Source organism: Hoplias malabaricus, chromosome 12 (assembly GCF_029633855.1).
Source record: "Hoplias malabaricus isolate fHopMal1 chromosome 12, fHopMal1.hap1, whole genome shotgun sequence".
Taxonomy (NCBI): domain Eukaryota; kingdom Metazoa; phylum Chordata; class Actinopteri; order Characiformes; family Erythrinidae; genus Hoplias; species Hoplias malabaricus.
The window spans coordinates 38,423,852-38,438,006 of NC_089811.1; the positions used below are offsets into that span (position 1 = coordinate 38,423,852).

The window sequence follows — 14,155 nt, forward strand, 5'->3', positions numbered from 1 at the left end:
GGCAGGGGGAACACGTGGCTAAGAACAAGGGGTGTGATCAGGAAAGCTTCTTTTAATGCCAGTTATTTCTGAGCTAAGGATACAATATGTAAGTAAGCAACGCTATTGGCTAATACAGATAGAAGGCTCATTAAAATAAATATGAATGATACAACAGATTAAACTGAGAAAGAAGCTATTTCCAGTTTGGTTTCAATGACACATCCTCTCCATTTAGTCTGATGAACACACGGATTTGACCAAAAGTTATGACTCATTGTCATATGAAATTAATACGCAGTATTCAGCCTTTAGGCCCTGTGCTTTTTCATACCAATGTAACCCCACCCAGCATCCCTTTAACCTGCATTCCACAAAACACGATTTTAGAAAAAGTTATCTATACAAAGGGTAATATACATAAAATTAAAGGAATATGGCTGACCTCAAGCAGTTTAAGTTTTGCTAATGTCGTAATAGTAGGTTCATCTTGGCAATGTAAGCTACGTCTACTGGCATTTACAATGCACACAACCAAATACATAACTATAAAAATGAATAGTCTTTCTATCCCAACTCAAACACGTCACTGTAGGGAATATTGTGCTATTACATTTGCACTGAGAAAAGAAAAATAATTACAGTTTAAATCGTTTTTTTTGTGCAAACCAATTACTGTCTGGATAGGTGCAGGCCTATGTACGCACATCCAGTACTCAGATTTTCTATTGAATATCCCTTTACACACAGAACCATCATTCACTGACTCATTAAATTAAAACAGCAGATTGTCCTCGTTTTCTGGCTTCAAGGCGTAAACTTCAGTAAAAAATGCCTCCACGTCTTGCACGAATTATCTGGGAATTAAAAGTGGAGAAGACAAATCAAACACTGTGTTTACAGGCTGCATTGTTAAGCAAATCCCTCGTTCTACACTGGATTTCTCTTCGAATGAACCACACATTTAATTAGCCTGGCTTCAGTACAAAAATAAGAGCAGATTCTGGTTCAGTATGACTATTCCACATCAAATATAACCACAGAGATCAGTGTTAATCACAGCTGCAAAATAATGGGAGAGGTACTTACCCAGTGTTAATGCATAGCAACAGACCCATTACACATGGTCAACGTCCACCTACCACCTTGTCTAACATTGTATGTATTCCGTCTTAAACCCTACGTTTTAAGTTTAGTAAAAGCGTGTCAGTTGTTCTTTTAGGAAAGTGTAGATCTACAAAGTGGTACTTACTTTTTGACCTGCAGTCTTGCTGTACTTTTGGCCTTTCCTGAAACAAACTCCACCGTACCGCTCATTTCCTCTGATGTCTGCCTGAGGGTGAGACGATGCACTGTGCCCATTTTCTCCAGAAGAACTTTGGGCCCAGCCTGGAGAACCTCTCCATTTAAAGTCCAAACAGGGGCTTTGGCAACAGGCACAGAGACCTCGCACGCAAAGCAGGCCTCCTCTGGGGCTGTCACTTCAACATCCTGCAAATCCTGTACCATCAGGACGGACTGGGCTGATGGGATAGAAAGAGAACCAACATCCGTTTTATAAAGAGAAAATGAGTAATTCTAAAGGAATAAAAAAATGATTAGTATGCATTCTGAAGCTATGGACTTTAAAAAGGGTTTCGTTAGTGGAACACTGATGGCAGAAGCTTCAGTCACAGAGCTGCCAGTCATTTAAACATTGATTGAATTGTTAATGTGTCTGTTTAAATATATGGGAATGTCATTAGTTAAAAGGGATAATCGTGGCTAAAACTACATTTAATGATTGTGATGCTCCTGCCTTTGTGTAATTTCTACATTAAACCAGTACAACTACAGTTCCTCCAGTGACTGAGGATGCGAATACAACATGTGATCAGACTTCATCAGCAAGAACATCTATTGAAATGATACACAAAATCTTCAGTAAAATGATATTAATATTTGAAGTTTATTTTTTGTTAAAACCACAGGCACTATGGTAAAAGTGAAATGGTCAGATGAGAGTTCATTCATTCATTCATTATCTGTAACCCTTATCCAGTTCAGGTTCGTGGTGGGTCCAGAGTCTACCTGGAATCACGCAGACACAGGGAGAACACACCACACTCCTCACAGACAGTCACCCGGAGGAAACCCACGCAGACACAGGGAGAACACACCACACTCCTCACAGACAGTCACCTGGAGGAAACCCACACAGACACAGGGAGAACACACCACACTCCTCACAGACAGTCACCCGGTAGAAACCCACGCAGACACAGGGAGAACACACCACACTCCTCACAGACAGTCACCCGGAGGAAACCCATGCAGACACAGGGAGAACACACCACACTCCTCACAGACAGTCACCCGGAGGAAACCCATGCAGACACAGGGAGAACACACCACACTCCTCACAGACAGTCACCCGGAGGAAACCCACGCAGACACAGGGAGAACACACCACACTCCTCACAGACAGTCACCCGGAGGAAACCCACGCAGACACAGGGAGAACACACCACACTCCTCACAGACATTCACCTGGAGGAAACCCACACAGACACGGGGAGAACACACCACACTCCTCACAGACAGTCACCTGGAGCGGGAATCGAACCACAACCTCCAGGCCCCTGGAGCTGTGTGACTATTGTAAATCGTGAAATATCCTGGTTATATCCCAATATCACATGAATTCCTAACATTAGTCAATCAAATTTCATAAGAGTACAAGATGCAGCTTGATGTTTTCAGAAAGCATTGATTAGAATACGAGTCCTAACATCACATTTCGTCCACGAGTGCACATTTCCAGCACAGGTTTTGTGACTTTCTGTCAGAAAAGTAGAGAAGCCACCGAACTGTGTTTGACTCCATCCCTCTAGGATTTCGGTTTCCCAACTTTGTGAAGAAAATGAAGAAACAAACCATAACCTGAGTCTCACCTGTAGAACTATAACAGAAATAACACATATGTTTACTGCTATTTGTAACTGACCAGGAAAGACCCCAGGCAGTTTTGTGTGCTTTTTAGTATCTGGCAAAAGGCCTCAAAGCTAATTTGGAAAACTTGCTTCTTGTGCATCTTGGGGTTAGCCACTAGAGGGCAGTACACAACAAACAGAAGTTTTGGACACACTTCTGTCCCCCATAGAAGGAAACTGTTGCATATAACAATGGTGGAATATTTGCACATTTTCACAACCCATTTTTGTCTAAACTTCCATATAACCTAAATGACTGCACTTTATTTTGGATTAATGTGTATGACAAAAGTGTGTAGTTAGTATTCAAGCCTGCTGAGCTGGCTTACTAAGCTCAGATGTGATGATTCATGTTCCTGAAGGTCACCCTGGAGAGCTCAAATTCAACACTGAGGTTCCCTTGAAAACCTTAACGTATTCTATTAGGGCTTCAACTCAGTTCTGTGATTTGATGGACCTCCAGGACTCACCTAGTTGGACTTCAGATGTCTCCAGTTTGCCTTTTGAATCATATTGTACAGAAGAATATGTGTAGTCTGTTTGATGTGAATTCCCTTGCAATGGGACCTAAATTAAACTGTTAACGTTGAGTTTGTCTCACCTTCAACAGTGAGCCTTGCTGAGCATGTGTAGTCTCCCACCTGGACACTGTATGTGCCTTCATCTTCCAGGGCCACCTGCTGAATGACGAGCTTGCGATAGCAGCCCTCACTGCAAATCTCAAAGCGCTCTGAAGGCAGAATAACATTGCTGCCTTTATACCAGCGGATGCTGCACCGGGGATTGGACACTGTGCAGTCCAGTATGACACGGCTCTTCTCCAAAGCTGTTTTGTCTTGCAATGGCTTCACTATTTTCACCGGGAGTACTGAGGAGAGCAATGGAGACATGGAGGAACAGTTATCAAGAAGAGACACAAACATACCGATATGAAGAAAATGAAACACTTACACTTCACCACTAGGTAAGCAATTGACTCAACATTCTTGGCAACAAACGTGATCTCCCCTGAATCCTCTCCTTTAACGTTGCACATGAGGAGGAAATGCTTGGTTCCTGTGAACCAGGGCAAAATTTAGAATGTTAGAACATTGCATCTAGAGGTTTATTGGAGAATGGCTTGGCATTTATGACCTTGTGTAATGGTGGTTTTCCTCAAAAGCCCACAGAGAACAACTGAAAATGGCAGTATATACTGTAAATACTGGTTGTATATAGAAAATACAGCAGAACTCTACAGTTAACCTTCCTGACGGATCTTCACTGTGCTGGTGGGCTTGATTTTCTCTCCATTCTTGAACCACTCTCCCGGAACGTCATCCAGTGACACTTCACACATAAACACAGCATTCTGGTCCTCTTGAATATCCAAATCTTCCAGACTTTGCAACACTTCCAGCTCCCTCTCTGTCGCAAAAAGCAAAACACACAGAAACTGTTGCATATCTTCTTTTCACTTAATGTACCTGCGTTAGTCTGTAAGTGTACAGGGATTTCTTTCAACTGAAGGTACAAGTTAGAGATCCACTCACAAATACTTTCTAAAAAATACATTATAATAATTAGTAAATATGATGAAGGACTTTGGTGATATGATTTTCAATTTTGCTTGATTTCAGAGCCTTGACTTAACGTTGTATAAAGCCCAAATGTTATTTTGTAGAACTCCTTTCCTTACCATAGACTTCAACAGAGCAGGAAGTAGTTGCGTCTCCAGCGTCACACACATATACACCCGAATCTCCCAGCTCACATCTCACAATCTGTAAGAAGCGCTTTCTCCCCATGGAGTATACACGGTGATTCTTGCCTGGTTTAATTACCACTCCATTCTAGGTCAGAGGAAAATGTTACAGATTTGAAGCTAAAGGCCTGAACTTTAACAACTTACTGTACGTTAATGGAATCAGAAAAAAAAACATATCTTGAAAATGTTAATTATAATATCGCAACAGTAGCTGTTTTTTTAAATGAATGATATAATCAAAAAGCAACCATTAATTCATTTAGTTTCTGTAACTGCTTCATCCAGAGTCCGGAGCCTTCCTGGAATCACTGGGTGCAAGGCAGGACAAGGCATGGCATAAAAGACTCACTTAGTCACTCACACCTATGGACACTTTCAAATGGCCAATCCACCTACCAGCATGTGTTTTTGAATTGTAAGAGGAAACAGGAACCCCCAGAGGAATCCCACACACACATGGGGAGGACAACCCAAACTCCTCACAGACCCAAGGCAGGGGTTGAACCCACAACCCCAGAACCCTGGAGCTGTGTGGCAGGGACACTATCTGTTGTGTCAGTGTGCTGCCCCAAAATGTAGTCATAAATATATACATAATAATAATAAAAAAAGTGGATATTCTGAGAAATACAGTCTTTACCTTTGTCCATTTAACATCCACATTATGTCTAGACAGCTCACATTCAAGTGTAGCTCCAGTTCCCTCTGGAAACTTGCTGTCCTCCAGCTTTTTCAGGATAGATATTGGTGTCTCTGAAGAGATCAACAGAAGTCTGGCAGTTGTGACTTGGCCCATTTTGTTGTTAGAGACCAGTTTAACAAACTGAACAACAGCATAAAATGTGCCATAGGTTTTGCACAGGCTACGTTTTCTGTTAAAGCAATTACTTTGTGCTAAGGTGTGTTCTGTGTAGATATTTTTTCCTGATGTCACTTAGAAAATCAACAGAATATAAACAGAGAGGCGCACCCTTTTGCAAACGCATGTGTATTTCAGATGTCATGGCTTTTGTACTTCTGAATATGCCGAGTAAATTTACAAAGCTTCTTGTTTACAGTCTATTAGACCAACCAATGCGGACCATCAGATCATATTTAGCTGACCTCCATTGCTCCTGTCGAGTCTTTAATAGACAGATATACCTAAGCCCAGCCTGCAGTGTAACAGGACTGAATATTACCATACTTCAGCTTGGCTCTGGTAAGGTATGCGGAGGGATCTCTTTGTTGCAATGGCATTTTTAAGCTATTGTCATCCTCACTGACAGCTCCCAGACTCCAACAGATAAACCCTATTGAGTGACCTGGCATAGGAGAGATTACCTTACACTACAAACTTATGCTTGTGAATGCTTAAAAAGTTTCAGTAGCAATACGCTGACCATGTGATCCCAGTCTTTTTATATGTGTAAGCTGACACGTAGTAAGAGCCAGAGGAAAAGCCATCAGTCCATTCCTTTGTTCTGCTTTCAATGTCTGAAATTCAATCGACTTGCATCATACCTTTTATTCTCTTAGTTCCCTTGGCCATGCTGCGGATAACCACTCCTTATGACAGCTGGTGTGAAAGGTGTTGCCATACATTCCTCTCTATATTCCACAACACTTTCATACTTTGTCTAATGCATAGCTTCGAGTTTATCAAAGTTATTGTATTTGAAAGTATGTTTTTTTGAACATTCCATTAGGAATCTCCACTCTTCATGTGGCAAAAAAATGTATAAAAATCAATGGCTTATTTGTGAACATCAAGGGTGTATTTAGTGGGCCAAATGGGACTCAACAGCAGGTTTATACGGTTCAACAACTGGATTAGGTGCTCACGAATTGACCCCTTTCAGACATTCTCAGTATTTACCTTTAACGACGAGTCTGGCAGATGACTTTGCATTCTCAGCCGAGAATGTGTAAGTGCCACTGTCCTCCAGAGACAGATTGGAGATGGTAAGGCTGTGCACACGGCCTTTGGCAGTCATACGCCAGTGGTTGTTGTTTTTGAGGCGGCTCCCGTCCTTCTGCCACACCCCTTCCACGTTGCTGTGCGATAACTCCACTTCAAAGGACGCCGTCTCCCGCTCGAATGTTTGGACCTCACTCAGTCCTTTCCGTATTTTGACTTTTCTTGCTGTGTGTACGTATATATATGTGGAGAGAACAGTTGTAAGAATCTAGAGTAAAGCTAACCTTGCGAAATGTACGGATAAATGCCTTTGGACAGTAATGAAAATAATGTTTATGACACGACAGATTGAGAGATGGGAAGCAGACAGAGTGATGAACACATAGATTGAGTTTTAGGAACTGAATATATTTATAATGTAGAATGACAGTTGTTGAGTCTGCCAGCTTGGTGTCCTCCACCCAATATTAGCATTACTCTAAATCCTGCCCATGTTCCAGGGTATGCCAACATTTTTTTGAAGTATTCCAAAACAGATTCCCCATGGAAAAAGGGGGTTTATTTTTGAGAGTTGGTGACACCACCCTAGATTTTGAAGGCCAGTGCGTAAATTTAGCTGCAATGAAAAGAGATCCAATTCATATGAGCTGCCAACAACAGCCAAGGCACAGCCTTTGCCCCACCACATACACATTTATACAAGATGACTTCCAAAACATTACTATATTTTGCAGATGGACTTATCTAAAGGCTTTTTCGTCATTCTGTAATGAATATAAACGCTGAAACTGGGCAGTGTTAATATATAGTTACAATCCAAAGAAAAGCATTTGGCAGAGGTCTAAATTTACATGTAATGAAAAGTGTCAATCAAATCCTAGCACGTAAACAATAGAAAGAATTACGAACTGAGATCTTAACCTTGGATAAAAGAAGCAAATCTTTCAAGCACCTCACTGTCAAGTTCTGTCTCATTGCTGCCAAGGATTAATGTGACGGCTCTGGAACATCGTAAAAAGAATCAAAGGAGATTCTCTGTTACTGCTGATAATTTCTACTTTTCACAGCTAAGTAAAAAGGATTAAAAGGTTACGGAAAGGGGACCTTCCTCCAGTTCTCAATCCGGTTCACATTTGACAAGCTTAATTGAATTATCATGACTCCTCTGATCTTGTGTCAATACAGAAATCTGCTCCCTGGGAATCAGTAGGTCATCTGTCGGTCACCTGTTCCTGGCCATCAAGCTTTGGAACAAGTGTCACTGAAGTAGCTGCCCATCTCTCATATTACTCTTACTCAGTTAATTGAATTGGTTTAAAGAAAACAACAACTACAGCAAGGGCTAGGATCGGCAGCAACCATGGTAAACAAATAACAACAGTGCATAGTGAGAAAAGCAGCAGCATGTGCAGACTCACGTTCCACGCTGAGCTGGGCTTGCGTGCGGTCATGGAGCGTTTCACAGCTGTACATGCCTCGGTCAGAAAGGGCAAGCTTGTGGATTGTGAGCAAACGTTTTGGGCCGTTCTGCTTCAGGGTGAACTTGGGCCCTGGGTGTATGACTACACCTTGTCTCATCCACTGCACTTCCCCATATTCCAAGCTCACCTCCACTTCTAGAGTAGCCTCCCCAAACTCCTCTGCCACCACCGACTCCATTTTCTTTGTGAACAGTACCTGTGCCTCTGAATACAGTCAACAATAATACCTCACCATTGCTTGAAGTTGCTTTGGACGTTGATAAAATGAACATTTCAAAAGTGGAATCACTTTGTGTGACTCCTGTTTCCCTGGTGCTGTGTGCAGTCGTAGTACCATTTGCGTCTGTCAGTTACTGGTGGAATTCTAACTGGAGAAGTCGCTAAGCACTAACCATCATAGGCACCTTTTCAACAATTCAGACATGTCTGAGGGGGTCATTATTTATCTCAAACATGTCGCCATGGTATTAAAGGCCTGTGCAGGATCTCAAAATATTTACAAAAGCCTCCCCCTTCACAATCGTAATGGAAAAGTTTGACTTGAGATTCAAGTAACGGACAGTTTAAGAACTATCACGACATGTTACTTTCATAACCGTTCTGCCTCATCACATGAAATGATTATATATTATATGATTTTAAACAGACAGCTGTTAAACTTGTTAAAGCTAGGGGAAATTAACAGAGTCAATCAATGTAAATGAATGCACTAGTGACAGTTTATAGCCCACCTTGAACCTGAAGGATAGCTTTGGATATCACGCCTTCAGCTTCGGCTGTCAACTTGCAGCTGTCTGGTACTTGGCAGTTGCCGATGTGTAGCATATGGCACAATCCATTACTTGAGATGTTAAATCTTTCACTTGATGTAATGGGCCAACCATTCATGCACCAGACCACCTCTGCATCTTCTGGGGAAACCACACACTTAAATATGGCATCTTCTCCTTCCATAACGGTTACGTTGTGTAACTCAGCAATAAACTCCACAATGCGAGGGCCTTAAATTTGAAGCAAGCAATCAGAGAGAAAAAAAACACGTGATCACTTATAGATTAAATAACTTGGTACAACATTTGTTTAATTTGAGACACTAAACATAGTCATGGACTCTCAGAATGTCTCGGTTGTTTATCCCTGTGCTGGAATGTTCCTTTTCCTTTAAGTGAAACACTTAAGTAAACATTAAGTACTGAATCACCGAAGTGAGCACGTAATTATTTGTTGAAACTGATCATAATCACCTTTACGCTCTTCTTAACTCTTTATAACCATAACACGTATGCATGAACACAGGTATGAACACACGTATGCTGTGTTTAACCCCCTTTTTTCTACTTTCTGGCACTGAGTACAGTATACGTTAGACTCTAAACTGTTTGAACTAGCTTGGATACAAACTCGAACTGAACACAAAGCATTTTTGTAATTCGCTCTGGATACGAGTGTCTGCTTAATGCAGTAAGTGTAAATGTAATCTTGACTTTAAGCAGCTGCCTGGATTAGTATGTAGTGAGGTTAGCAGAGTGTTGATATGTAATTAAAATGTACTCACATTCAATTACTACTGTTGCAGATGTTCTCTCATCTTTGGATTCACAGGCATATTCTCCAGCATCATCATCTGTTACATTGTGTACAGTGAGGCTTCTCTCTCGCCCGTCTGCTCTGATTGTGAAATGCTTGTTTGGCATTATCTCTTGATTGTTCTTTAGCCATTGCACATCCCCTTTGGACTTGTAGAGTTCACATCTCAGTATGACATTACTGCCCTTGACACCAACTGTGTTTTCCAGTGGCTTGGAGAATTTCACTTTCATAGCTAATTCAAACGACAAAACATGTTTTATTATAAAATACCAAAAACCTATCCTTGCTAGTTGCGTTTAGCAATGCAGCCTTTTTGAGGCAGAGACTAGCAATAGATCAAGTGTGCCCAGAGGTTTATTTTTAGGGGCCAAAGTGCAGTGTTTGTGGTGGGCAAAACAGCAAAGAGGATATAATATACCTGTAGATTACAATATATTATATGAAACATATTCATTCATTCATTCATTCATTGTCTTATCCAGTTCATTGTCGCGGTGGGTCCAGAGCCTACCTGGAATCATTGGGCGCAAGGCGGGAACACACCCTGGAGGGGGCGGCAGTCCTTCACAGGGCGACACACACTCACACAGTCACTCACACACTCACACCTACAGACACTTTTGAGTCTCCAATCCACCTACCAACGTGTGTTTTTGGAGCGTGGGAGGAAACCGGAGCGCCCGGAGGAAATGTCACATATTATGACATAAAATATAAATAATAAATTGAGAAGTTACATATAAAAATCACTGTTAATTCTGACATATGATTTGGATTTATTTGTATTCTAAGATATGTCTTAGATATGTATATGTCACAATGTATTAATTTTTTATTGTTAGAGTTAGTCAAAGTTAGGTTTAGTCAAAGAAAACTAAAATATTTAGCCCAATGTTATATATTTTCATATATTTTAAAATATTTTCTATTTTAGAGAGCATCATTTCTAAGTAACTTAAAATTTTATATTTAAAAACACATTAAACCAAGACTGAATCAACTCCAAGAATTTCACCGCTATGAATCATTGAACCACAGCTGATATGAACAAAACCCAGACACTCACTAAATCTGTTTACTTTGACGTTATTCAGCTGCTCTCATTGTGCACAGAGATACTGCTCAGCAGGATTTCTGTGAAACAATTCACAATTTTGGATATTTCACAGCAATATCTGCCTCATGTATCTTTACACTTATATAGCGCCTTTCTAGACACCCAAGGACGCTTTACAATCCACACTGCTCAGAACGCTCAATCCACACACACACTGGTGAGAAGCGGCAGCCAAACGCGCACAGCGTACTCTCGACCAGGAACGACCGTCCACCTGGAGGACTGCATCGGGCACTAGGGTTTTAACCCAGGATAGAGCGCCAATCCATATCTGGGCTCACACATACAGACATTCATTCACACACCAGGACAGTTATTAGACAGAAGCCAATTCACCTACCCTTCACATGACTGTGAAGAAGCACCAGGTTTTTTTTACTTTTTAAGATAGAAATAGAAAGTCAACTCACACCGTTTTAGACCTAAATCTTATCAAACTCCTAAAGGAAAATAGAAACAGTAAATTGCTCTGGGTGTTTGCTGCATGGTCAGGGCAATAACGCATGTTCATTTTCACCTTTCCTGCTGTTTTCTCTGTTCTTTCTTCCCCATATCTATGTTATATATTGACATATACTGCTGTGTCTCCTGTTAGCCGTGGATAAAATGATTTCAGGGTGTGGTTTCAGAGTCGTTTGAGCATTTGGCTCTTTGAACTGACAGAGCAGGGGGAAAGATGAAAGTAAATGCGTCTTGTCACCTTGATCATACAGCAACATACTGGAGCATATTCTTACGTTTGTTTCCTTGAGATTTTCTATTTTCAAATCAGACATTTGATAAGTGGGTAATTTTTTACATTTCCATTTCTATTCACATATTCATTCTTACTTTGAAATATTTATTACTATTTAGACTTGTCTTGTTTTTGTTGTGGGTTGTCAGTATTCCTTTTCATAGGTTTCATTAACAAACACTGACACAAATATTGTCACTGGAACAAATATATAACATTTTATCTTTATACACTATATAAAAAGCAGCAGGCATTAAGAGATTTAGAGATTTATAGATAGAGATAAGGTTATGTCTCATGTGTTTTATCACTACTAGATTATATTTCATTAACTTTCTGATAGGCCAAATTAGATGTCCTCATTAACCAACTTTAATCTGTGGGCCACACACTGCCCAGCTCTTGTCTAAATGAATAAACAGGACAGTAGGCAGCCCTGTACCAGAGGCATTGTTGCTACATTTTTTTGTATTCAGAAGTTATTATTTATTAGATCTGACTTACCTTTTACATGGACGTTGTAGTGGGTTTCATCTGTACCCACATCACATATGTATTCTCCAGCATCAGATCTTCTAAGAGGGTTGATGGTCAGATAGTGAGTATGTCCATCACTTGTGGCACAGAATCGATCACCTCTAAGTTGATCACCATCCTTGCACCACGTCACAGGAGCATTGTCTCTGTTAACCACAGCACATAGTGTTACACTGTCTTCCTCATAGGCTGCAATATTTGTCCTTTCTTCTTTTTTGATGAATTTGAATGGTAGCTCTGTCAAACAGAAAATGACGTTTTTAAGTTAGCACTGCTTTTATATATGAATATGCAAACTGGTTTAATGTTCTAGAAAACTGAAAAAAACAAATAATCTTACCTTGAACTGTCACTATGGTTGTCATTTTGTCATCAATGGCATCACAGACATATTCTCCTGAGTCAAAAATGTGAAGTCCTGAAAGTACAAGCTTTCTCATTGTACCTCTACTTTCAAAATATGTTCTTGAGTCTGCTTGCAACACCGTACCATTGCAAAGCCACTGAACAATGGCACTGTCTCGAGACACCTCACACTCAAGGATCAGATCATCCCCTGCAACCACCGTGTAGTGTTCTGGATTCCCAGAGTTTCCTAAAATAGAAACTGGTGCCTCTAAATAGAAAACATGAAATTGAGATTTGTTTATAGGTTATTCAATACTATCAGAAAGAACAGAAATCAATCTTAGCTTATTTAATTTCCAGTCAAACTTTGTCATTTTTCAGTGCCACAAAAAAATAACAGAAAACTATTAACAGAATAATACAAAGAAGCCTCAACCATAATATGTGCAACCTGTTTCAGTATTTTCAGTGTCTGTCCTTTGATTTTATTACAGTTTCCATCATTTTTAAGAAACTTGCTTTCAGATTTTTGATAAAATCTGCAGGAATATGTTTCAGGTTTTGTTGTTTGTATTTTCTGCTCCTTACGATGCAGGTAATCCCAAACGTTTAATATTTTTCAATTGAGACTCACTTCAATTATTTTCATTACTGACATAAGTGTTTTTTTTTTTTTTTTTGTATTCAGCAATATGTCAGAATAAAATGTATAACTTTTAAAAATTAAAATAGCTGAATAGAAACTAAATAAATGAAGGGTGCTCTCAGATGTCTAGGTGTATAAAATCAATTAGGTAAATCTGTACTAAGAGAGACATGTCATAAACATTTCTCTTGTACCTTGCACTGTGACATTAAAGACAACCTTGTCTTCTTTGGCATCACATGTGTATTCTCCAGAGTCTGTAATCTCAGCGTTCAGAATGATTAGAGATCTGAATGCTCCTCCTTCTTCACATATCAAATGTTCATTGGCCTCAATTATTTCATTGTTCTTGTACCAGTGAACCACACCATTTGCTCTAGAGAGTTCACACTTCAGCACAATAGCGTCTGATACAACAACATTAATGTCTGTTGTCATTTCCGCTTTTCGTATAAATTTAAGTGGAGGCTCTGAAAAGAAAAGAAGTAAACTGATTTAATGGGGACATAAATTGAAATACATTACTATCTGTTTCTGTTTGAATAACACTTACCAATTACTTTCAAATAGAAATCCATGACATCATCTTTAGCATCGCAGATGTATTGGCCTGTATCCTCAAGCTTTGCTGAATGAATTGTTAACTGTCGACTACTGCCATCCTCAGTTATCATTATGTTATTGCTGTCATCAACCTCTTCCCCATTCTTCTTCCAGCTAACTTCAGCATTGGATCTACACACCTCACAGTCAAGAACCACTGTGTCTCCAATAAATATTTCAACTTCATAGGCCATTTTCCTTGGCCGAATAAATCGCACTGGAGGCTCTAAAAAAATAGAAAAATCATGTTTCAATAAAAAAGCTAAATTAAAAAAATGAATAAATGGAAAACAATGCTAAAAGAATATTTAACATTTAGTTATATTTTAAGTTAAATAAATAAAAGAGGTATAAAATGTATAATACTGTGTAAGCGGTTACGCACAGGACCCTGCTTGAGACATCCATTCAAAATAATTTAAGGTATGCAAACAGAATTACAAGGCATGGGAAACAGGTATATAACTACACAATATAGACAGTAGTCCTTGGACATATT

At 39.8% G+C, this 14,155-nt stretch overlaps 1 protein-coding gene across 1 annotated transcript in view; it reads right to left on the bottom strand.

The window, feature by feature from the left end:
* Window positions 1-716: 716 nt before the first annotated feature.
* obsl1b (obscurin like cytoskeletal adaptor 1b) overlaps window positions 717-14,155 on the bottom strand; it is a 32,469-nt gene continuing 19,030 nt past the window's right edge. The window contains exons 10-22 of the mRNA XM_066685869.1: window positions 13,607-13,882; window positions 13,248-13,523; window positions 12,400-12,675; window positions 8,811-9,080; window positions 8,017-8,283; window positions 6,557-6,823; window positions 5,339-5,451; window positions 4,630-4,783; window positions 4,197-4,358; window positions 3,903-4,007; window positions 3,553-3,819; window positions 1,232-1,502; window positions 717-836 (exon numbers count right to left, since the gene is read on the bottom strand). Coding sequence (XP_066541966.1) covers window positions 833-836; window positions 1,232-1,502; window positions 3,553-3,819; window positions 3,903-4,007; window positions 4,197-4,358; window positions 4,630-4,783; window positions 5,339-5,451; window positions 6,557-6,823; window positions 8,017-8,283; window positions 8,811-9,080; window positions 12,400-12,675; window positions 13,248-13,523; window positions 13,607-13,882 — 2,708 coding nt within the window. The 3' untranslated portion in view covers window positions 717-832. The remainder of the gene's footprint in view (window positions 837-1,231; window positions 1,503-3,552; window positions 3,820-3,902; window positions 4,008-4,196; window positions 4,359-4,629; window positions 4,784-5,338; window positions 5,452-6,556; window positions 6,824-8,016; window positions 8,284-8,810; window positions 9,081-12,399; window positions 12,676-13,247; window positions 13,524-13,606; window positions 13,883-14,155) is intronic.